Here is a 25,931-nt window from a genome sequence, read left to right on the forward strand (position 1 = left end):
CACCACTATAATATTATTATATTGTGTACTCTGCGGGTACATATTATTACTATTATTATTATTATATACGATTGTGTTATTATATAGGTACTTGCTGCAGGTATACTGCGCGACTGTTCTCTCCGCGGGGCAAACACATCGGACATACACTAGTATTATATATATACGACATACGTGTATATACAACAGCGTGGTAGGCTGCTGTGAGTAAAATATATGTAATATATATATACGTTCCGACTGCCGGCCGTCTCCCCGCCAAGAACGAGAACGAGAATATAATATAACAATATATAGAAGTAGCAAGCCGGCCGCCGCCGCCGCCGCCGCCACCACAGTCGTCAGTATCTAACCGTCTTTCCACGAGACCGGCGACCCGTGAACTGCCAATCCAATATTGTCGGTTACCAAACTTACACACGGCACCTGCTCAAGTCGATTGTCTTAGCATCGCTTACCCGACTGTCGGACCACCGATATCGCCGTCGACTACAGTGCTCTTTTCGTTAAACTCTTTTATCCGCGAAACTCCGACGCCGTTTCCACTGGTGACCGTGTTACGACCGTCAGCAATATTATTGCATTGACGAATTCGCAGGTACTCGATTTTTTGAGTATTCACATTAAACACCTGCCTGCTCGCCCTTCAACGGTGTCTCCGCGCAGGAATTCACTTGGCTCGACGTCTGACTGGGCGCACCCCGAACGGCGTGATTATCCAATACATGCACGTTTTGCAAAGATGACTAAACCGTGTCCATCGTCCACCACATATTTAAAAGTAAGTTTTTTCTTTCGTTTCCTCTCCGCAGCACGGTCAACATTTGACTTTGCCGTGGGTGATAATTTAATGACGTTTATTTCACTACAGGACGATGTCGAGTGACAATATAGTTATATGCTTACACGCTTTACACGGGGTAGTTTCGTATGCGACTGTGACATAATATATCATGTTGAATAAAAGATATACCTAACTAGTGTTATATACTTATACCGCCATACACTGCACCCTGCAAATCGCTTAAGGACTTGGAGTCCACTCTGAATCCTAGAACTAGGCTAGCTCAGCTATACCGCTACGAACACTTATCGTATATAACACCCAACTACACGCGCGGTTGGTTAGTTATTATTCTAATATTAAGTGGTGTAAGACACATAGTTACCCATCTCATCCCTTTAGTGGAATTTGTAATGAAATTATTTGTCAACTATAGTCTATAATAACCGAATACATCTCTACCATGATTATCATTGTTTGCTTTATTGAAAATTAAAATTATACGTTAAACTGAGCAAATTTTAAACAAATCATCTACCCCCTAATATATTGATGGAGTACAGCACCAACAATTTTATACTCTGTGACAAGGTTTCATAATATTATTGTTGTCTCAGTAAATTTATTTTTCGTCATAATATATTAATACATATATATATATATACACATTATGACTTGCTTACTTCTTTGAATAATATTATAAATATTTAAAAAATATTCATACAAGATGATTATCTCGACAGAAAACGGGCATTATTTCGAATAATACCTGTTGCGGTTTTTTAAAATGTAATATACGAGTGTTGAGTACATATAATTCTAATAAATACCTAATAAAAACTTCCATTGTTTTTCATTTATATGTTTGATGGTTTGATATTATACTATTATCCATCAACTCTTAAGTTTTAATCACAACACTTATTTTTAATTCCATGTAGCCTAAATGAGTTTTAACTATTCTAAAAATATTGATGTTTAATAGTATAAACTATAAAGGCTTATACAATATAAAACTAAAGCATAAGTTTGTTTTATATATGTAGGTACATAAGATTTGGATGAGCATGTTTATTGAGAATTTTTCTCAGTGCTATAAGTTATAGAACACTCTTAATTGTCGTTTTTCCTCGATGGGCCTGTATACAATAAAAATCAACAATAGATTATTTTGAAATGGTGTATTATATAGTTCCCAATATAATTGACGATTTTAATAGGTTTCGTTCGTATTCGAAACTATTATTTTATTATTGGATCGGCTTGTTTATTATCTTTTGCAAATACTATCGTCTTTTACTAAAACTGCTTAACTGAATCTATAAACTCGGTACGGTTTATGATCATTTGCTTTATAAATATATAATATAACATTGTTGGAATATGAACTATGTATAGTCCAACAGTTGTTTACTTGATTATACATAACTTAAACATTTTTATACTTAAGGTTAGTAAATAGTAATAGCTGTACAGATTTCAGCTACTCGTGGCTATTTATATTTAAAGTAGGTAACCTAATTTTTAATTATTCGGTTATTTCCAATCATTAGAAGACTAGAAATGGTATAGGTACTATGTTTTTCTCACATTATCATATCAAGCTATATATATAATTTTTTTTCTTCCCAAATGACAAATCAGTTTTGTTGTTCCAGAAGGTACTTCGATATATTTTTTATACACATTATAGTATATTCCCATTGAACAGATTTCAATTTAACTATTTAAATTATACGATTTAGTCAGAGTAATTAATTAATAAATTATCAATAAGTACCTATCAAAGTAACTTTACTTTAAGTTATAATATTATGTATGTATTAAAGAAGATGGACATTGATATTTGAAATAATTTGAAAATAGTTTATATTTACTTAACAAAATACAAGGTCATTTTAGGTTAAAATTTTTAATTAAAGGTCAAACATTATACCACGAAGTCGCTTAAAATAATAATTAACGTAATTCTATAACTCCTGGGAAACAACCGTTCTCATGGTTTTTTGGAAACTTGAATGTCTTTAGTTTTAAAACAGAAGTACCTTCCTAATTGGAGTCATACATTTTTTTTAAAATATATAATTATAATTTTTTAGAATTAAATGGGAAATGGATTGTTTTAATAATTATGTAGGTTTATTATTTACGGTATAGTTTATATAATTTAGACATTATTAGTATATAATAACCAAGTAGCATACTATAAGAAGGGGGGTACCTATTAATTTTTAAACAAATCATTAAATCCACGTCAGTCACCTTGTCGTAAACTTAATGATAAATACATTGTTTTGTATGAAGATATTATTTCGTAACTTGATAATTTAAAATTCATATTACCTACAAAAATTAAAGATTAAAATAATATGTTCGGAGTATTGTGTAACTTTTTTTTAAACTTTTGCAAAAAATTATTTTTAAGGTTCAAAAATATATAATACTTAGTAATACAGCTACCAGCTTTTTAGTTGTATAAATTACACAAACGTATATAGGTATACAAAATTAAGCATAGTAGCTCATGTTAAAATAACAATAGTCATTAGTTAATAACAAATAATTTATAAGTATAAATCAATAACGCATTGGTTTAATATATTATTATATAGTAATATAATACATGTTTCGTATTAATTAAATTAAATATTTGTTGTGGTTTTACGTTTTTTCTCCTGTACCCTGAACTCGAAAAGAATACATAATATAATATGGTTCTGATTGCAGATACACGTATCTATATGAGTCCCCCTCAATGTCCGATAGAGAAATAATAACGTGAAAAAAACCACCTCGCGTACAAACATAATACGGATAATAGCTCATAATAGTCGTGTATAATATAGTAGGTAAGATAACGAAACTTTACAGCTAGCGTACAATATATATTATTATATCGTTTGTTGTAATTACAAAATATAAAATAAATACATTTGTATATAAGTCATGTGTCCTGTATAGGTTATTCACTAGTCGACGGAATAACGTTATTACGTATTGAATGACAGTTACCGTTATGTAATAGATACATATAAAATATACACATATATATATATATATATATATATACCTACAATCCTGTCTCCGCGTGAACAATATTTGGATTAACTAGTTTATAGTCGTTTAGACACACATTTTTTTGAGATTAAATTAGATGAAAGTGTTCTGTGTTGGTAAAATATTGTGTGAATTGTATTGAATAAGGTATTATAGGTACACGTACACAACCATGATAAATTAATTAACTAGGTATTGTAAATATATATATATATATATATCATAATATGTACACGTGTATAAATGTGCATTTATATGTTTATATAGCCATATAATATGTCGGATTAGTTATTATTTAACGATGAAAAAAAACCATAGGCAAAAATGAATACAAGGTGTACCTATAATAGAAAAGTAGGTAAATAGAAATAGAAACAATTGTATTAAATGTATGCATAATATTATTATAATATTCCTCTAATGATATCTTATTGTCTAATTACTCTAATTGTTCAAATGCTATAGTAGTATAGTACTGAATGTCTAAAAATTATATAGGTATTATAGACATATACATAGTGTATCATATATAATGTAAAACAGTATAGTCGTTTGTTTAGTCAACAGATTAATTAGGAGACCATATTTAGGCTACTGTACGATAAATATATTGTAATAATAATTATATTTACCTGTCCACGATCGGTATAACTGTATAAGCAAAGATACCTGAAAAAATACGAGATACTTTTATTTTTCGGTTTTTTACTTCAAGATACTAGAAAAATTCAATATAATCTTTTTTAAGCAATTATTGTAGTAAGTAAAATACTAGACTTACTGAGAAAATGAGCCGCTAAGATCTGTGGACTTCAGAACCAATCCTCACTGCCACCATAGTCTTGAGCTCGTGTATACCTAAACACCTATGCAATATGCATACGCAATTATTTACATTCAGTGATCATTTTGAAACGTATTTAGATATTCGTATGATTAGAATACTATAAATTACAATTGTTATTGTACTAATTTATTATAATAATAATTGTTAAGTTTTTTAAAGTTGGTATAGTTTTTTTTATTTTCATATTGTTAAGTGCAAACCCCTTTTTAAATTTATTTAAAATTATTTGTGTGATTTCATAAATCAACTGTATTAGGAATAACATGAGGCAAACTTAATAACTTACCTGAATAAATTATTATTAGTATTATTATTATTTTTTTAATTTCTAAAAATAAAATTATCTTTGCGCTTCTATATTGTCTTTACGCAAAATAAAAAAAAATATACGGTATACAGCCAAAACAAAAATATTTGGATACAATTAAAAATATCAAAATACACGAGATATAAATTTGTTAATCACAATATAATATTATATGTATTCTGATATGTATCAGTGTTTCATATTAGACATTGCAATGTCGATTTTGGTAACTTCAACGCACGTGATTAACGATGTGTGCGTCATCGTACAAATATTTTAGTTTGGCTGCTGAATATAAAATATATAGTTACAATTTAAAATACATGAGGAAAGGTAGTGTATTTGTATAATAATGCGTAGGTATTTTATAGGTATTCAGTAAATTATATTTACGATCAAAACGATTAAAGAAAAAATAATTTTTTTAAATGTATAGTATAACTATTACCAATGTATGAATCCTACTATCCTAGTATGGTTTGTACTAATTGTAGGTACCGCTACACGACGACAACAACGACGGCGGCGAAATTTTATAGAAACGAAAATAAAACAAATCGAGTGTTTGTTTTTTTCTTTGTGAATAAATTACCATAAATACAACAATAATATGTTAACGTCTTCATTTAGAATAGGAACAGAAACAGCTCAAAAATCACGAACCGGTATTTTTTATGTATCAATATATATATATTTCACAAACAGGGAACACTTCAAAATCTCTTGTCTAAAACCAACACATGTAGGACTCATTTTAAAATTAATTTTACACGTATAACTAGTTGAAAAATCAATTTTCTTTGAAACTGTTCTACGTCCGCACGTATAAATAAATATATTTATATCTACTCATGTCATGTGGTGCAAGGAGGGTCAATTGACTAATAAGTGATAACTGTATATTAATTTAGCAACCTATACTTATACGCTAACTACGTTGCTTCAAAAACATTTAGTTAATTACGGACAAAAAAAAATATCATAAATTCATAAGGTTTTACTAAAAATAAATACGTTATGACGACAAAATATTCGATATAGTGCAGCATATAATACAAATATTTCTATTGTTTGGGTGAATATATTTATATATGAGTACTACACACCTGAAGACAACATTATAGCATATTGCATATATTATATAATATATAGCGCGTCTCAGCATAGGTGTTTGTCTTGTCAATAACGTCGTATCTGCTCAATATTTTTGCAAAACATGATCTTAATAAAATATTTAAATATCACTGTCCACAATCGCGTTATTCCTGTAAAAATTAATTGAAAATTTTTAGTTTACTAAAATACTAAATAAAAATATTAATAAAGTAGGTTAGTTTCCTTGTTTCTCAAAAATCTGAAATTTCGACTCAATGTATACGCCTAAAAAGGCAATTTAAATAATTATTTTGAAAGTCAAATTACTAATTTTCACAGAACGTTATAATATTTTGACTATACCTAAAATGTATATACATGGGGCATGACGTATTATTACTGCAATAGTTTTGTAATGAAGAACGACATAGACAAAATATGTAACTGGTGCCAACTGCCAAGTGGCCTAAATAACATGTATGATAGGTATGATATTCAATTAATTGTAAATAGTTTACCATATACGATGTAAAATATCCTTCACCGAATTGAATTGTGGCAATAAATTAGCACTTTAAGACCAAAAGGGTATTTCGTAGACTTTTATTGGTTTTTTTTTAATTTTAAAACAATAATAACACGTAAAATCATGACTTCACGAGTAAAAAAAATATATAATATATAAGTCTATATAGTGCCCCAGATAATTTTCTTACCTTTATAGTATTTAATAGGTTAATTGACCATAATATTATTAAAGCAAAATTAGTTGGTAAAACGGAGACAATATAATATTATACAAGATTGACGTACACTCTTCAAGTCGTCTACGACACTAGGTAAACAACAGCTGATTAATTTCAAACGTAGAATTAAAATGTTATTATTTATTATTCCATGGCATGCTTCCATGAAATTTTGAATAATTGCACGAACTACTAAAAGATATTTTACGCTCACGCAATATAGTATAACGTGGAGGAAGTAATATTACTTTTAACACTATCTGCAATTGTTGGCGGTTTAACGTTCACAGTATCCTTATAGTGTTGATATATTTGTGTGCCTATTTAAACGCAGAATTACACGTTAGTCAAAATGTATGGCTTATCCAAACGTCGTGTACATTATTCGTACGACGCATCGTAAACACAAAATACAATAAATTAAGTTGAAATAGAATGTTTTTCACTCTATGCCGATTGCCGAAGAACTCGGAAGACCGTTGGAGATATGCGAGTGCCGTTCATAAGAAGTGGTCGTCATAAAGCGTATTCGAGAGGTGACGGTCAGTTTTTCAATTAGCTTTTAGTCCCAACGGCGTACATATAAAGACGGTTTTTTTTTTCCCATACCGGCGCCACTCGACCCATAGCTCTGTATACATATACCTATATATTGTACACAATTAACGCGCCGGGCGAGTGATGACGGTGTTATATTTTATACGCCGTTTATATATATATTATATAATATAATATCAATAATATCATTGTGTCTTACGTACTGGACGATATTACTATATAGGTATATATTATATATATAGATACGTACACTTGGGATTTTACATTCCAACTCCCCGCCGACAGGCACGCCCAATTCACGTGAGAACATAACATTACGATTTATTTTTTTTTCATTTTATCGTTACTCGCAGAAACGAATATTATTATTGTTCACGGCGGCTGCCGGTGATGGAGGGTGCGTCGGCGTCGGCGAATCCGCAGTATTTATGACGTATGTGTGTATACGCGCGCGTCTGTCGGTTTCGGCGCCGACGGCAATCTAATCGCGTTACGGACGAGCGCCGCTGACCGAAACCCTCCCATATCGCAAAATTTTTCTCGGATACATAAAATGTTATGTGTAGTAGGTACATATTATTTTATAATAATAATAATAATACGAGAGACGTCTAAACGCAGCCTGTACGTGTCTTGGCGACGGTGCCCCCGAGTATTCGTCCGCATGATGGGACATGAGAGACCCCCACGATACATCCGTTGCGAGACACGATTATAAAGATACGAAAAATAAAAACCAAACATATACAGAACACATATAATATACAGAATTTTAATGTTTGCACACGGTTTGCACGCCCGTCCACGACGCTTATAGACTAAAATCGAAACTCCACCTCTTATGCCACGGCCGTAGCGTATGCGACTGAATAATATTTATACAATATACAAATGTATTATACCACAATATAATATAATAATAATAATAATATAATATAATATTGTGGTATAAATAAAAATCGATACGATCGGCATTCTAATTATTCGTCGTGCAGATAGAGCTAGGTCAAATGTAGGACGTGATTAGGATCCGACCACTGATATAGCGCATTGTGTTAAATGAAATAATATTATAAGGTCTGTCAAAACTCAAAACTTAGAATAACGCCTTAACGACGAAAAATATATATTTTATCTAGCCCGCACAGTCGAGAAATTTATTTTTTAAATTATTTTTATTTTTTTGGGAAATTAAAAGAGATATTTTATTAATTTTTATTTTGTCTTAAGGTACTAAGGAATAAACATGTACAATATATACATTTGTATGATTATTGAAGTCTCCTTAATTTCCTAAAGTGTGTGACTGTGAGTAAAAGAAAAAGCGGATAGCTACTGCACATGCACGAACATGTAAACAACGCATTACATGAATATTAATTATTTTGTGGTTTTTTTTTTTTTTTGGTTAAACATATCAATATTTTGCCAATTGTGGTATTAATTAATCTATCAATACGATACATTTTCTGCAGACATATTTTAATTCATTATTAAATTAACTCAAAAACGACTTTTTTTTTTTATTTCAATATTATTAACATTTTAAAATGCTTAATACTCAAGATTTAAAAGCCTAATTTTAAAAGGTTTGAATTTCAATTTCAAAAAAGTATAAAAGTCATGTTCAAGCAAACTTCATTGTAAAAATTCAAACAATTTTTCTAATGAATAGGAAAAGATAGACCTATTCTAAAATACGAACTATATCGAATCCTCTTAAACAATCATGGTATATTATTTTCTATTGATCAATGATTAATTTTATTGTATTATATTACACGGTTAAGCTACACCGAAGTAATATTAATAATATTATATTATACATTTGATTTTTGATTTTATAATTAAAATTATAAAAAACAAGTTATTATTACATTATAATATTCTAACCATATCTGTATATATTTTTCATTTGATTTTCTAACAGGAAAATTTATTAATAGTGGTTTTAATGTTTGTGATAGCGTGTACCGAAGTGATTTTGTTTTGGTGTTAAGTGGATGCTACGTCTTTATATGTAGGTTTTTTATGAGCACAGGTAAAGTTCTTACCTTTAATTATCACTGTAATATTAAAACTAACGAAGTTAAACTTAGACTGTTGAGCGTAAATTATAAGACGAAGCCAATAAACCGTTGGTTATCCGTTTTTTTTTCATTTTTAATGTTTCAAAATAAATTTTAAAATATAATAAAACTGACCGATTGGTAATCCATTACACGACTGCATACACGATTGTTTCAAAATCATTCCATCTACCGACTAGATACTTTATTATAAGGCACATAGCTATCATGACTATTCGTATAAGAAAAAAAGGAAATTACCAATTCGAATGTATTTTATAAAATATAATTGTTCGTAATAATGGATTAAAAAATATAGCTGCAGGTATAGGTACGTGTACTTCAGTTCAGAATCACCTAAATCTTTAATCATATAAAACCATTTGAGGTAAATTTTGGGATAAACGGAAAAAAACTAGCCACCGGCAATCATGTGTTTTTTAATCTGGAAGGATATCAAATTATATAGGGCCTCATAACAAAAAAAAATCATATTTCTAAGAAATACCTATACCTCAAAATAATATTTTCACTCTCTGTTTTAGTTTAATATAATAATTCTCAGATGTAAGACAAAGATTTACGATTTTTACTTGTAAAAAAATCAGGTCATCATCCATTTTATTCTTGCTGCTTTTTTAATACTGTTTTTCAATACAATTGACACATTATTTTACACATACATATACTCTCTTTCTCTATGTAAATGTATGTTATACCTATATAGTTGAGAGAGAGGGAAAGAATTATACGTATATAACTATAGAAGTATAGAACCATGTAAGTACACTTAATAGGTATGTAAAACATACAATATCGTATCCAAAAGGTTTAACCTATCAATTAAACATAATAATAATTAAACTCGGATTAAGAGAGTGTAACGTGATCCTGAGATATAAGAGTACAAGATTTAAGGTTTTTTTGGTGCCTCTATAAATTTGCACTAAACACTTATAATATTATTGTAATTATTAGCTATTAAATATTGTGTGTAAAAAAAAAATACCTTTAATCTTTAATAAAAATAAAAATATTTATTTAAAAAAAAAAAAGGTTTTGAAAATAAAACACTTGGCACTTCTTAATTTCCTTTATGAGAATTAATATTATTATACTATTATACTATTGTTACTATCATAATATGAAAAATGTATGAGATCTAATACAAAAAATTAATACAGCAAAAGCTAGGACAATTTTTTTACTTAAATACCTACTTAATACATACTTACAGAGTTATATTCAACGTTTTATGAAAATAAAAACCAATTATAGCTGACAATAATTTTGTTTCCATTTTAGGGCATTATCTATATCTCAATCCGCAGGGCTTGATAATAATACGTATAATATACACACAATGCACGAGTAGGTAATGTACCTAATAGGTACTTATATTTATCGATAATTAAATAATCGTTGAAGTGTTCGCGAACTATTATGTCATGATAATTGATAATACTTACTGTCGTGTATGCTTTATTATCATCGGGAAAATATAACGGGTGTTCAAGTTGTGGAGTTCGAGGCTGATATACCTATCGATTTCGTTATGATTTACAATCTCGTTTTCGTCACTATTCGATTATTATTATTATATAGTGTTCAATATATAACGGTTTAAATCGTATAACATCATTATACCTTCGTGCTACTACATATTATACGTATAATATTATAATACAGTGAAGGGCGTCCAACTATCCAAGGTCGATGACTATAAGTTCGTTCATATTATAGCGTTCATCACGTTATTATTATAATGCTCACCAACGTCTAATATTTCCATTACCTGAGCATTGACATTCGACGTCTCCTCCGTTCGTTCACCCATGTTGATTTATTGAATCAGTGGTGTCGTCATATTAAACGTATAATCACGTCGTTTATTATATTTTATAATAATTTGCTTTTTAAGGTGTTGGATTTAATTAAGATTGTTGATAGGTAAATCGTATATGTACTCGTATATAAATAAATATATACTATATGTCTATAAAGGTAGGGAAGTAACAATTATAACCGTTACGGCGTTAAAGTTTGATTGTTTTTGATGTTTTAATAAAAATAGTTCATTGAAAATAAAAAAAATGGTAATAAATAAAATTAAGATTATATTTGGTTTACTGTTATTATATACGTTAAAACATAAAAAAACAATTAACCTCCGTAAAATTTATTATTTTTAATTACGCGTTTTTTTTTTTTTTTTTTTTTTAAACATTAACTAGATTTTTATAGGTGGTTTGTTTTAATTTTTAATTTTACAACCCGTCCATTAAACGGTGCACTGTTATAATGCCCGGCAGAAGAATAATTGACGATTTACAACTTTATAATACAATTTTTATAGCGTTGCTCGTATACCAACATGGCAACAAACACGTCGTATTATATCGTATACGTGAGTCTCGTTTGAAAAGGAATCCCGGCTATACTATAATGTGCATATACTACACATTGTATTATTATTTCATACGCCAAGTATAACTGTTAATTCACATGGAGCAGGTGCAGTCGTTTGACCGTTTGGTCATGTGGGCCGCGAGTTAGCAATACTGCACGTTCAATTATTATTATTATTATTTTGCATGTGGGTTAAGTTGATAAAATTACAATAATCATTAACGTCATTATTATCCGCAAGTATATTAGTAATTAGTAGATTACTGCGCCTCTGCAACGAGCGAGACCGTTTTCGACCGACATCGTGCGTTAATCTCTTTTCGGCCGAATCAAAAAGTGTAATATTTATTTTATGCTATAGGATTTTCGTCGAAAAGGGAATCGTATAGTGTCGTAAGAATATAATTTCTTCACTCTTGGCACCATCCCCTCCTCAGTTTATACTATCGACGCCCTTATATACATCTGAAAAAAATGTATGGAAAAAAAACTTAAAGAAAAGCTTCTAGTTCGAATTCCGAACGACTATTTAATTTTATAAAAGGATAAATAATGATGGTTTTATATAAAATACAAATACAATATATAATATGTTGATATATCCTAACCTTAGTCAAGCAATTTTTATACTCGGACAAACTTACAAATAATAAAATGTTGATAGATTAGTATTAATTATTATTTTCATTTTTAAATCATCATTGCCTTATTAACATATTCTAAGCCTATTATTATGATTTATGAGCTATAATTCTAAGTATATAAAGTATTTAATGACTCAGAAACTACTCGTTGATATTTTGATCCAGACACAGCAAACTTTTAAAAATATCAACTGCTTATAAATCTTAAAAATGTATTGTAAACAAAGGTAGTTATAATCTAAAAACCGTTTATGCATGGTATTAAAAAGAATCAAAGCATAATTATTGCGTTTAGTGACACAGACCATTAAACCAGATAATAATATTGATCTAGGGAATGACCTAGCTAAGTAGAGTAATAATTACAATTGTCGAGTGTCTGTATTAATGTCAAATATGCATATAATTTTCATCAAATAACCTCGATTGCACACTGTCACACTGATGAATTTAAGTTTAACCATACAATGTAGATGCATAAAATGTAAATATTTATTCAGTGTGTTTTTAATTTTGTTTTTATAATGTCGCTTTAAATAGGTAGGTATAGATAATAGTTAATCGTGTTACTCAATAATATTGTAAACGACATTACCTAATTATCCTATTAATTAAATACGAGTTCGTGATAATATAGTTTCGTGAAAATATTACCCCGAGATAGAAACACTATAATATTATGTATCTAGAGAAAATGTTATATTTATATACACACAATGCCTTGCAATATAAATCTAGTCACGAGTAATTTTTTATTTTATTTTTTAATCCTGTTTGATTGTAAAAAAAAAAATAACGAAATAATTAAATTTTTTCCACAAGATCTTAGATAAAACAATTGCTAACTTTTCTTTATGCTGTACACGAATGTCGTATATAATAACTTATAGGTTGGTACATAAAACATAAGTAACAGGTGTTTTGTATAGGTATAGCTATTAGTAGCATACCTATACTTGCTTGTATAGCTACCGACACACGAATACAGTATAGAGAGTACACTATACACATACTGTGGAATTACAGGATAAGAATGTAAGTTTTTATTTACTATGGGTACCTACATCTGATTTAATGTGTTGTTGTAATTTTCAGTTGAAAATCTTAAGCACCTAATAATTAATTGTTATCGCAAATATGTGTAATTTTTATCAGTATTCAGTTGTAGGCAACAGACCATAATATCTACAGATCAAAATTATTTGGATTTGCATAAACTATAAAAACTAAAAAGTTTTAATTAAAAAAGTAAACAATTTTATATTAAAATAAAATTCAATATTTTGGATATTTCTATTACTTTAGTGTCAATAGATATTCATGATTTGTTGCATTGATCTATAATTACGATAGTTTTAAAAACCAATACATTGTATTGATGAGTTCGTTATTAAAATGTACTGGACACGCGAGTATAAAATGCATTGTATTTGTATATATTATATACTAATATATAATATCTAATTGATCACTCAAATATATCTAACAAGTGTTTTTGTTTCGTTTCAGGAACTTATTCATTAGCTCATATAACCATCCACAGATCAAAATGCATAAGAAAAATATCAAAAATCTGTGAGTATATACAAAATTTAATTTAACTAAAATCAAACAATAAAAATAGGATAAAATAATGTTAAACAAGAATATTATAATATAATAATTAATTTAATAATAGCGGTAATAGCAAAATGCAGAGGCGTACCTAAGAGAAAAGGATTAGAGTACGATTCCTTTGATACCTCTGTTAGTTATAAAGTAAACTATATACTATTGTATGTTGAGACAAAATTTAAAATAATATAATTATCGAGCATTAGGCAAACTCGCTTAAGAAACTCCTGGGTACTGCACTGGCAGCGTGAGTGCTTTAGGTCATCACCTAGCACCGAACGTTGAAACAAATGTCTATACGATCGTGATTTTTTTACACGAGACAATAAATTTAGATAACACTTGAAAAATGGTTGTGAATAAAAACAATAAAGCAAAATAAAATGCCACGTAAAAAACCTCTTATTATAGATCTAACTTGGTGGTTGAGTGGTTTAGATATATATATATATATACATGTATATATTATGTCTGACCACAAATAGTCGTAGACCATAGTACCTACATTATAATTTATAATGTTAATATTGTATGTACCTTAGCCATAATAAAATGTGTGTTAAAGTACGCATATACGTTTATCGCCACGAATCAAAATGATATATTACATTTTAACTTTTGAGGCAAGAAATGAATGCACATTTATTAGGTAAGAGCACTAAGAGCCGAGTTCAAATAATGAAAAAAATTAAATTGTGTGGCTTAACGTCGGGAGAAATTTAAACGTTATTAACTTTTACGTTTATCGTTACGAGACATTACTATATAGTATACTTACGTATCTATGTGCAATATAATAGTATGATACAGCTGCAGTAAGATTGTATAGGTATAAGCGTCTCTCCGTATTCCTTGTTACTTTTACATAACCATTTTATTTTGGTAGAAGAAAACTTAAATATTTCAGTCATAGGTTTAAAGAATTAATAATAGTACGTAATATTTTTAAACTTGCTAAAGAAACATTACATATATTATAATGAATTCTAAGAGAACAAATAAATCAAAAGTTGTATTATTATTATTATTGTTCATTATCGAAATCTGTTTGTTTGGGCGCTCACGAATTACCTTCCGACAATTTTTTTTCAAAAGGTTATTCGATTACCTCCCGAACAAATATTGTACCTAATGCAACACTATATACATAAAGTATATTAGCCGTAATACCCGATCCAATGACAACATCTATAATTTATCACTATATCATTACTAATTACTTCGTCAGTAGTTGTTTGAATATATTCTTTTTATACAAATCACAAAAATCTATCGAAATACGTTACCTACTTACTATAAACATAACGTTACATTATAATATTATTATACTCACATCACATGTATTTTAATAAATACATTTACGAACCGATTGCATATGTGAGATAGGAAATAACAATATTTGACATAACCGATTTTCCGCCCATACAAAATACATACTAAACGATATTTGCTTAAAAAACGATACCTGCTGCTAACAAGTACCTATCTATATACTATATATAGTATATTATACATATAATAATAACGTTCGCTCCGCCGGCGACGGCTCGACCGTTTTTGACATGTTGTCGACGAACACTTTACCGGCTGATTGGACTAGTGAAAACCGATAAATTGGCGGAACTCGAGTAGTATCGATTATTATAATATTATTATATTACGACGGTTTCATTTCCGTGAACTGTGTTGAACGGCGACAAATTGACGGCGTGACAAAAATGCGGCACAGGTGGTCTTCGCACACGCCTATTTATAACGGTATATTATTATAACAAAATAATATCTGCACGTGATATTTAGGAATGTGGTGTTCTTGAATGCAGTATTATTTGTTACATACATATTAATTAACCACCAAGCTTGTTCATCCCCATTTGTTAATTCAATAATGAATTTATTCAAATTCTGATTTTTAGAATTCTTAAAAATATGGTACTTATTAAAATTCATATTATTTTCAAATTGTCGAGATTACTATTTAAGTAGTGCCATATAGTGACTGGCGATACAAATTTAAGTTTTTCAAATGAGAATTCCCCTTTAACTGTAAATTATTTATAATTTTTTTTTTTTTATTTTGATCTATAGGCCTGATTTAAAAATTTGAACGTTATTAAAATAGTTTATATTGAGGACAGGCATTTTTAAAGATGGTTTTACAAAAATATAAAATATATACGTTATATTGGATCTAGTATTTATTATATTTGAACCATTTTTATAAACTATAAATATTGATATATCAAAATAAATTGCTAAAATTTTAAAATTACTATAGCCCTATATTTTCTAAATCCATTATCATGAACATATCTTCATACTATCGTACTATGGACATATAATGAAAAAAGTTAAATAAATTAAAAACTGCTTGTTCGATTTTTATTTTTTTTTTATTTTAAAAAGTTTAAATTTTTAAAAACATTGTTCGCTAATTAAATTACCTATTGTAAAAAGGGGGATTTGTCATTAAAAATAAAAGAGAAGTTTGTATCTCCACGAGACACTCCAAGTAAAAAAAAAACTCAAGAATTTTAAAATATGGGAAAAAATCAGATTTTCAAAGGCTGCATTATTTAGGAGAAAAGGAGTTAATCATGTTTGGTGAATCACACTATTCACACTATATAATATGTATAGTGTATACTTTATATAGATAACCGGTAAGGGACTTAATTTTATTTTACCGAATTCGTTTTTCTGGCATACATTATTATTGTTGTACTATATAATGTATAGTAAGTAACGTAACTATATTTATAAAAGTATTATAGTAAAAAAATATATATGTCAATCACGGGCTACGAAACAATAAGGACCTGCTTACGCGTGGAGGTGTAATGATGTACCATATCATAGCTTGACAACTGTTATCACCGCCCACTTCGCCGACACGCAGAACCGTTTTATTCCGATTATAACAACTATCAGACAATATAAAATCTATAACTACCCATTCAATTACCTGTCAGTTACTTTACTCTTTTACTTTCGGTGACTATTCTGCTGTTTACGAAAGAAAGTGGTTATTAATTTTCTTTTAATAGTTTTAAGCGCCTGTTATTTACGTTATTAAATTCGTAATTTAATGATTGTAAGTGGTTACCTGCAGTATCGTAAACCTACATATTGTATTGTTATTTGTTACCTGTTTCAAGGGGAGAAGGTAATCCTAGTGCTCGCAATAAAGTATTATCTGTTCACTGTTGCATCCTAAACTAAAAATTATGTTTTTATTGCATAGCTCATGTTCACTACATTCCCTAGGGATTATCACAAGGGGGTGAACTGAATTGCTCTTCAAACAATTTTTTTTGTAATTTTTATTTTTTTAATTACTTATAATATAGATATCATGGTATATAAAATAATTTTCAATAACTTTGATTTATTCAAGCATGGATTTTTACAAATATGTAAACCTATTGATCACAAACTGATAAGTATAAAAACTTTTTAGAATTTTTTTAAACTATAGTGTTATTAACAATGTTGTAATAAATTGCAGGGTTCTTTAAATTATTTAAATTATTTTTCTGTTAAATCAAATAGTATAAGTTAATATGAATAATTTTAGAATATTAAATATTATGTTAAAACGTATAGTTATACTAATTTATTATATCCCTGTATAGATATCTACAAATAAAAAATATGATAATTATTACTATAAAAGTTAACCATCCCCTTACATTCATATCTAATTAATTACTCCCACAATAATTAAATACCTAATAAGCGTGTACATTGTTTTTATTTGCATTTAATTATTAACATCAATAAAATATTATATTGTTTATCACCTCTCATAGGAAAAAGGTGTTCAATCCTTTATAGTTTATTTCAATAAGTACTATAATGGTGGTATAAAATAATATATCTAAAGCGTTTCTTGGTATCGGCACGAAGTGTTTTATACATTTTATAGATCCCTGACCTCTCTCCATCGCTCGAACAGAAATAATATATTATTATAATATCAAGCGTGTGGCACGTGGCAGACTTATATAATATTATCGCGTCGTTCATCATCGGTATTCCGCGGGCGCAATTTAAATGCGTATTGTTGTTATAATTTATTCAGCCGCGTGATAGTATCGTTGTGGAAAATTGATACGTGCCTGCGCAGATATAATAGTAATATGAACCATTTTTGCGTCAGCCAATATCTCCTATTTTTATTCGACGAAATGATTTATCATATTTTATTCAAATCCACGCACGTAATTTATACACGGCTGTGATAGCGTGGTTATTGTCATATTAATTCAGTGATTGAATCGAGGGGTACGCGCATTTTTTTTTTTTTACACACATTTGCATCCTTCTTTTTCAGTTCCCAATACAAGCACTGAATTTATTACTGTATTGACTAGGTGGGTGCTCGAGGAGAGAGGGGACAAGCTTTCAATTACTTTCATAGTCCACCCCTCCTTCTAAATATTTATTAAATAATAAAAATCACGACAAATGTTTTCTTTAATTAAGCTAAAAATTGACTAAGAACATTATGTGCCTATGCAAGATTGTTTCTCAAACTTGGTTATTTTTATTAATATCGAAAGAGACTTTGTCAATTCATTAGAAAGTGATAATATATTGGAAAATTATAATTTAAAAAACAGAACATTTATTTTTAAATACAAACAAAATCAAATTTAAATTCAATGATAAATCATTCAAGATTGGATACGAAAAAAACAATTCTGAGCGGAGACGGTCTATAGCCTATATTACTATAAATATATATTTTTATCGCGAATAATAATATACCTAATATGAATATTAGATTATAATATGTATGTAAAAATTTCAAGATAAAAACTATAAAAAATTATGTATCATTTTTAAGTTTAATATTATATGCCTATTGTTTTTTACTATTAAGTGCAAAATATGAGTTATTTTGCTTACTATTTTCTAATTTTAGTCTAAATTGTTGTTTAAAACTTTAAAATTTATACCCTAAACAAACCACTAAACACATCTGAGACAAAACATATTTGAGTGCCGGTAAGACAGTTTTCCGGAACTAATTTTTGCCTTATCACACGTAGCACCATTATAATATTGTATATTTTATTATAGTGAGTGCCCACAACGTATGATATAAATCAGATTGAATATTGCGTTGCCGTCGTTTCAGTTGTCGCATGCAGTCGTAAAATGCCAGTTACCTAAACATAAAACATATTCACATTTTAACGTGTCGCTACCGCCACCTATAATATATTTATAATATAATTTAACCACTCGTCTCTGAAATCGGAAAGACGGAAACTGGCTTTATACGCGTTAATCGAGTCTTTGTACTATTATAAATAAGTATAATGTATAATATATAATATATATATTATAGATATAACTATCTTACTTTTCACTCGTTTTGCAAGTTTGGCGGTCTTTTTAGTCGTGTTCTAACACTCTAACACACATAATAACATCATATAATAATATAATATTTTTCGATGACTATCTATATATATATATGTATACTGTATAGGTTTATAAATAATATAATAGGTTCTTTGCCGCGTATTTCCTCCGACAAAGATTCTCTGTGTGTACCCACACATTATAATATCTATTATTATATTATTATCCGTTTGTGTGCAATGTTTTTATAACCTAGGTAATCACGGTACATGTATAATATATACGGATATTTTATCGTATTATTATTATTACGCGGATAATGCCTGGCTATCTCGCAAGATCAAGATTCGGCTCTCGGTCGTTCCGGCAACCGCTCGGTGAAATTCGTTCTATTCGCTATTACGATATTAGCCGAGAGGTTTTATTTGTCCAAACCACACAGATTTTAGCGGTTGATGTTGTACCTACACCTATTATATGGCTGTAAGTATTATAGGTGCAACGAATTTAAATGGGTGCACCAAATCGATTTCCTTTTTTATTTTGTTTTTTATACAATCGCATTATTAATTCTTCGGCAACATATACAAATATGCATGTTTGCAACGTGCATATATACAAACAAACTATATTTTAGATTCCGAGTAAACCAAATTGGTTTTACGATTACGTGCCACTTAAAAATGAGCAAAGTTATCTCGACAACTCGAAAGACCGAATCCAATGACATTGTCTAGTTTATTAATACATATTTAGCTATACAGCGATGTGTATACATATACACAATAATAGGGTGTTAAGGGTGATGATCTTCATGGGACAGCCACATTTTTTTGACATATTCCACTTTAATATCCAATTTATTGTTAATAACAATAAAAACAGCTAAGAGTTTATTTTTTTAAACATTAGATTTTTTTTCTACTACATATACTTTATACTTATTTATATTTCAAATATTTATATTTAATTACTTCTATATCTTCCAAATGTTTATATTTTGGTAATGCTAACTTGCATGTTCAGTAAATATCTAACTATATTAAGGATTTTTAGTCAAATTTGTTATTCCCATTTAATTATTATATAGATAACATGTAGGTATAAAATTAATTTTGATCAGTCAACATATTACTTTTTTTATAAAGAAGGAAGTATTAAAAAAATATTAGCATCTGAACTGTTCAATAAGTCCCTTCTTATAATAGTAAAAACTATACAAAGTGATCTACCAAGCATGCCCACTCCAATATTTTCTCTTAATAAAAATGTATTAAAATTTTAATTTTAACTTTTGGCAAACAGGTGGTTGTTTTGAAAACGTTGATGTAACTAAATCAAACATTGAGTGTGTAATTTCTAAAATATTAAAATTAATTAACCAAGAACTCAAAAACTGTTCGTTTAAATTTAAATTTAGACATACAAACATTTTCAAACAAATTTTTTGGTTCTCATATGAAAAAAAATTGTATTGTTACGATATAATTTACAATAAATTATATAAAAAATATAAATATATAAAAATGTGGTGCTTAAATGAGTATACTCCTTAAAAATTACAGAAATCATAATTTCAATAAATTCATTATTAAAGCAAAAAACAGGGATGAAGTATTGCTTGATGATACGCCCTATATCAATTATCAATACTACATTTTATATATTTTACTCATACTATGCTATATAATCATATGGACACATTTTTGTAAATTTTTGAACAAATTAATTTTGTGGGACCAAAAACTTTACACAACACAAACAAACTTTACATTGAAAAATAAGGTATTAAGACGTGTACAATTTTACCACTTTCGCCATGACAATGTATTGCGAACCTTAAGGCAGTTTGTTATTTTGAAAACTAGTCAGTTTTTGCATAATATTACACCTATCTTCTGTAGATGGCCAGTTATTTATAAATATATACCAATACCTATTCGGTTAGTTACGCAGAAATACTGGTTTTCGGATAATCCGTAGAGGAGTGTCATCGGTCGTAAAATATAGCAACTAAAAACACCATTATACCTACCATATTATATTATGTTTATTTTATTATAATATTTTGATCTAGTCAGCAACAAATGCGTAAATATTTTTCTTCTCAGTGGGTGTGTGATACGTTTTCATGAGCTTTGTATCATGACAGTCTTTGAAACGACAGTGACCGTTCGGTAATAATATATTATTAAAATGTTCATTGTCACAAAAATACACATTCCGCATAAATAATGTAAGCTCGTAAGTGCAGGTAAACTGTAGTGCGTCATAGTAACATATTGCTGACTATAGGATAGTACTTGCCATAATTCCATCACGAATTTATCGATACGCGAAAATCATTATTTATTACTATGTGGATATACGTACCAACTACTGGGTCACGCGCAAACCTAGTTACACTTTATACATAGTAGCACGTACCATCACACATTTTGCTTAGCATGAATTTAATTTGGGCACGTACTTAACTGCTCTTCAAAACTTTGAAAATATACAAAACTACAAAACACTAGATAGAGGTTTTGTATTTATTATTATTTATGGAGGTATGTGTTTTGTATATTATGATATACGTGCATATACGTGCAAACTATTTACATTGTAACAATATCATAATATTATATTGAATAATGCTTGTGAAAAATATTGTTTAAAATTTAATTGGACGATATTTAACAACATAGGACATAGGTAGTAATATTGTTCATAAAACATTATACTATACTTAATAAATTGTATTTTCACACGATAAAAAGCTGTACCTATATAAATTATGTGTAATTGTAACGAATTTAATTGGTTGGTAGTATGTATACAATACTTTTGCATTGCCGACGATTTTTCGAATACATTTGTTATCTTCTTGTTTACTGTTAAATGTTTATTAAAGTATTTCAAATTTAATTTTAAGTAATAATTTAGGGCGAACAGTTGGATGAGTTGCATCGAGCTGAAAATTGTATATAATTCATCTGTTCAAAAAAACGTATATTGTATCATAGGCTTATATGTGTATAAATGTTTTAGGTGTATAACCTACTGTATAAACTATTAAGAGAAACACTAAACACTAAACAATTTAATTTGGACATACGGTTGTTACAAAATCATAATACGAGTACTCTAAGAAACATTGTTGTCACTTGGTCATTAACTGTTTTTTATAGTATTATTGGTAAAAATGCGTGTAATGCTCCTGAAGAAAAGTTTACCAGAGAGCACATACTTTTAATAGTTAGAATATCTTAAAATAAATTAAAAATTCCTGAGTATAAACCATGAACGCAGTAGTGTTAACGTCAACAAGAAACCTAATTTATGCACATCAAACCTATATAAATGTTTAATAACACATTTTTTTCTGATAATTATACTATTTGTATACAGATTATATTGATCGTAAATATTTTACTTAAATGAAAAAAGTTGTATAACATTGTTTTGGTTATAACATTATTTTCAATTAATAACCAATAAACTACGTACAATATTAATTTAAGGCATGGAATACAACATACCTGTTATAATATGAATTTTAAAAAATAGCATAAAAATGTATAGACAGATTCAACGAATACTTAAGAGTTGGCATAAAATCAATACTTATCGTTAAAAATTGTTACCTATTATAACAATTTTTTAACCATCTTTAGGTGATAATAAAAATAGAGGACAAACAAATATTCATTTTTATTTTTGTACACTATATTATTGATTATTATTTCGTCAGTACTTTTATTTACTTCCCTGAATAGTTTCATTTAAAGTACTCGTTGTATCATAATTTATTCTCCACCCTTAAATTCCGACGACAATAATAGTCTATTTACACAGCATTTACTTTAGTTGGCATTTATTATCTTCATTTCAGGACGACATTATATAATCTTCCAAATATTTCCTTTAACTTGTATAATTTATCAATTAGATTGACAGAAAATCAAAAATCAAACCTACACATATAACCATAATTATGTAGCTTTAAGATATACACTCGTACTACATACTATTTATACCTATATGTATGTATATATAGTATGTACTATGTATTTATGTACTGTATATATATATATGTGTGTGTGTGTATGTGTATCTATGTACCCGTGTTAACTAAAAAAAGTGAAATTATAACCTATAGATAGTATAGTTGCGTCTTATGTTCTTGTACGTATTATTAGTATGATTTCTTTAATCTGCCAATTTTTTTTTCAACGCCAGCATGTTTTATATAAAAACACATATAATACAATACTAGTGAGGTTTATTTTTTCCTGTTATCAATTAGTTATACAATAACAACATAAATTGGCTACGACAAACTGTATACTATGATATTATACACCTATTCACTTTTTGTTTTTATTGCTTTGACAAAGAAAAAAAAAGATTATTCGTTGTATACAACCCACGCAATCTGCAAAGACAGTGACATAGTTTTCGTTTATGCGTCTTTGAAGAAAATATTCGGTAACCGGCTTGAGTCTATTATTGAGATTATGCTAGATTACACGCATACCATGGTGGTATATACACACTTGCCATTTATATTTTTTGAGTGTTGAATAACAGATCAAATTAATTTTCCTTTCAACTCATAGACGATGTATATATATATATAATATGTATTATATGCTTTGCAACTGAAAATCGTTTAAACGCGTTACATCACGATACAAAATGTCATTAAAAATTAATCGAATCTTTCAAATAAATTATAATACCAGTAGTTTGACTGCAGCGTAACAATCAGTGAGTACTACAGTTTATAATCACCTAACCTGGTATATTACACTTACGTACGTTTTACCGCAAAATTTAGTGATATTAGTGTAAAGAAAATTGCTAATTATATTAAATAGGTTTTTCTAAAATATTAAAATGCATCACAATTTATTATACCTACATATGAATATGAAATGTATGATATTCTATTATAGGTATATATATATTGTCCAATTCAGAAAATTCTTATGAGTTTTTTTTTAATTTTAATAATTTCCAATACCTATATTAATATAGTTCAGCAATTTTTCGTGAGTTTAAAAGTACAAATTAAGTTTTCTTTTTTAATTTATTAAATTTCGTAAATTTTCTATTAGAGAAATTTCGGAAAAATTAAATTATTTTCAAATTTAACATCACTATTCGCTATACGGTAATCAATATAATGCCTCAGTGTTACGCATAGAGTATATTAAAATATTATCATCATTCATAGCTATAATAATAATAAATAATCATCTGGTCGGACGTGTCTGAGGAAGTGTTATTCTAGGGTTATATATTGTATAATACTATAATAGTAAAGTTATATGAGCAATGAGCGTGCGTTTGAAAACGTTTTAATGAAATGCGCGGATAAATCATTAGTGTTATTAAAGAATAATAATAATAATAATAATAATAATAATAAAAACGGTAGGGTATTAGAATGTTTCATTTCTCGTGAGCACACTGGGCAAGCGAGTACCGTTATAACTTCGTCATTCCTCAGAGTTTTAGGTCATTGACTCGCCCAGCTATACCTGTCCATATCATAAGACATACGCGGTGTGTTTTTATATTCACGCATATTACATATAAGTGTGTGTGTGTGTGTGTGTGTGTGTGTGAGCTGTTATCATTCCGATGATGTTCATCTTTAAATTATTCGATAAATTAATACAATACGGGAAGAAGTATAATAATAAAAAAAATTATAATTATTATTGTATAGTACCTAATTATTAGTAGATAGGTATATCGTACACCACATAGGGTCTCATATTGTCATGTAACCTATACATTATAAAAATAAACTTAGGATATCTATATAATATATAATATATATCTACAGAGCACGATGTGTGTTTTAATAAGCCACCCTGTCGACTTGTGCACAAAAAAACAATGTAAATGTTTTCTAATAATATTTTAAATTTCATAAAAATGCAACATTCATCGAAAAACTTATAATTCTGTATGTAAGAAAAAAAAATTATGTATTATATATTCGTATACTTTGGCACAGAGTAATAATGCCACTCGTTTTCAGCTACATAATATTGTGAACTTGAATATTTGTCTTGATATTATGAGACCTTACAGAAATCCACAGATTTGAGTCCTAAGATACACTTATAGACTTCCTATACAACTGCATATGCTTAGGTATAGTTAATAATTTCAGATGATACGTACGTACATTTTCAAAATATTGCAGTATTTTTTCCGGAAACGGTGAATATACTCGTATATCCCCCTCAAAGCTATGAAAATTATTGTAGATTCGTAACAATTGATTCACAAATATTAATTTTTTTTTTATTATATTTTTATATTTTATTTATTATATTATATTTTTTTTATTTTTTTTAAACATAATAATATGATTAGATAATTTGTTTTATATAATTGATTCACCAAAATTAAAAATCAAA

At 28.3% G+C, this 25,931-nt stretch overlaps 1 protein-coding gene across 1 annotated transcript in view; it reads left to right on the forward strand.

The window, feature by feature from the left end:
* The first annotated feature begins 330 nt into the window (after nt 1-330).
* Nucleotides 331-25,931, forward strand: part of LOC132924363 (leucine-rich repeat and fibronectin type III domain-containing protein 1-like protein) — a 38,774-nt gene continuing 13,173 nt past the window's right edge. The window contains exons 1-2 of the mRNA XM_060988622.1: nt 331-781; nt 14,026-14,091. Of these exons, the coding sequence (XP_060844605.1) occupies nt 14,066-14,091 (26 nt within the window). The 5' untranslated portion in view covers nt 331-781; nt 14,026-14,065. The remainder of the gene's footprint in view (nt 782-14,025; nt 14,092-25,931) is intronic.

Source organism: Rhopalosiphum padi, chromosome 3, assembly GCF_020882245.1.
Source record: "Rhopalosiphum padi isolate XX-2018 chromosome 3, ASM2088224v1, whole genome shotgun sequence".
Lineage (NCBI taxonomy): Eukaryota > Metazoa > Arthropoda > Insecta > Hemiptera > Aphididae > Rhopalosiphum > Rhopalosiphum padi.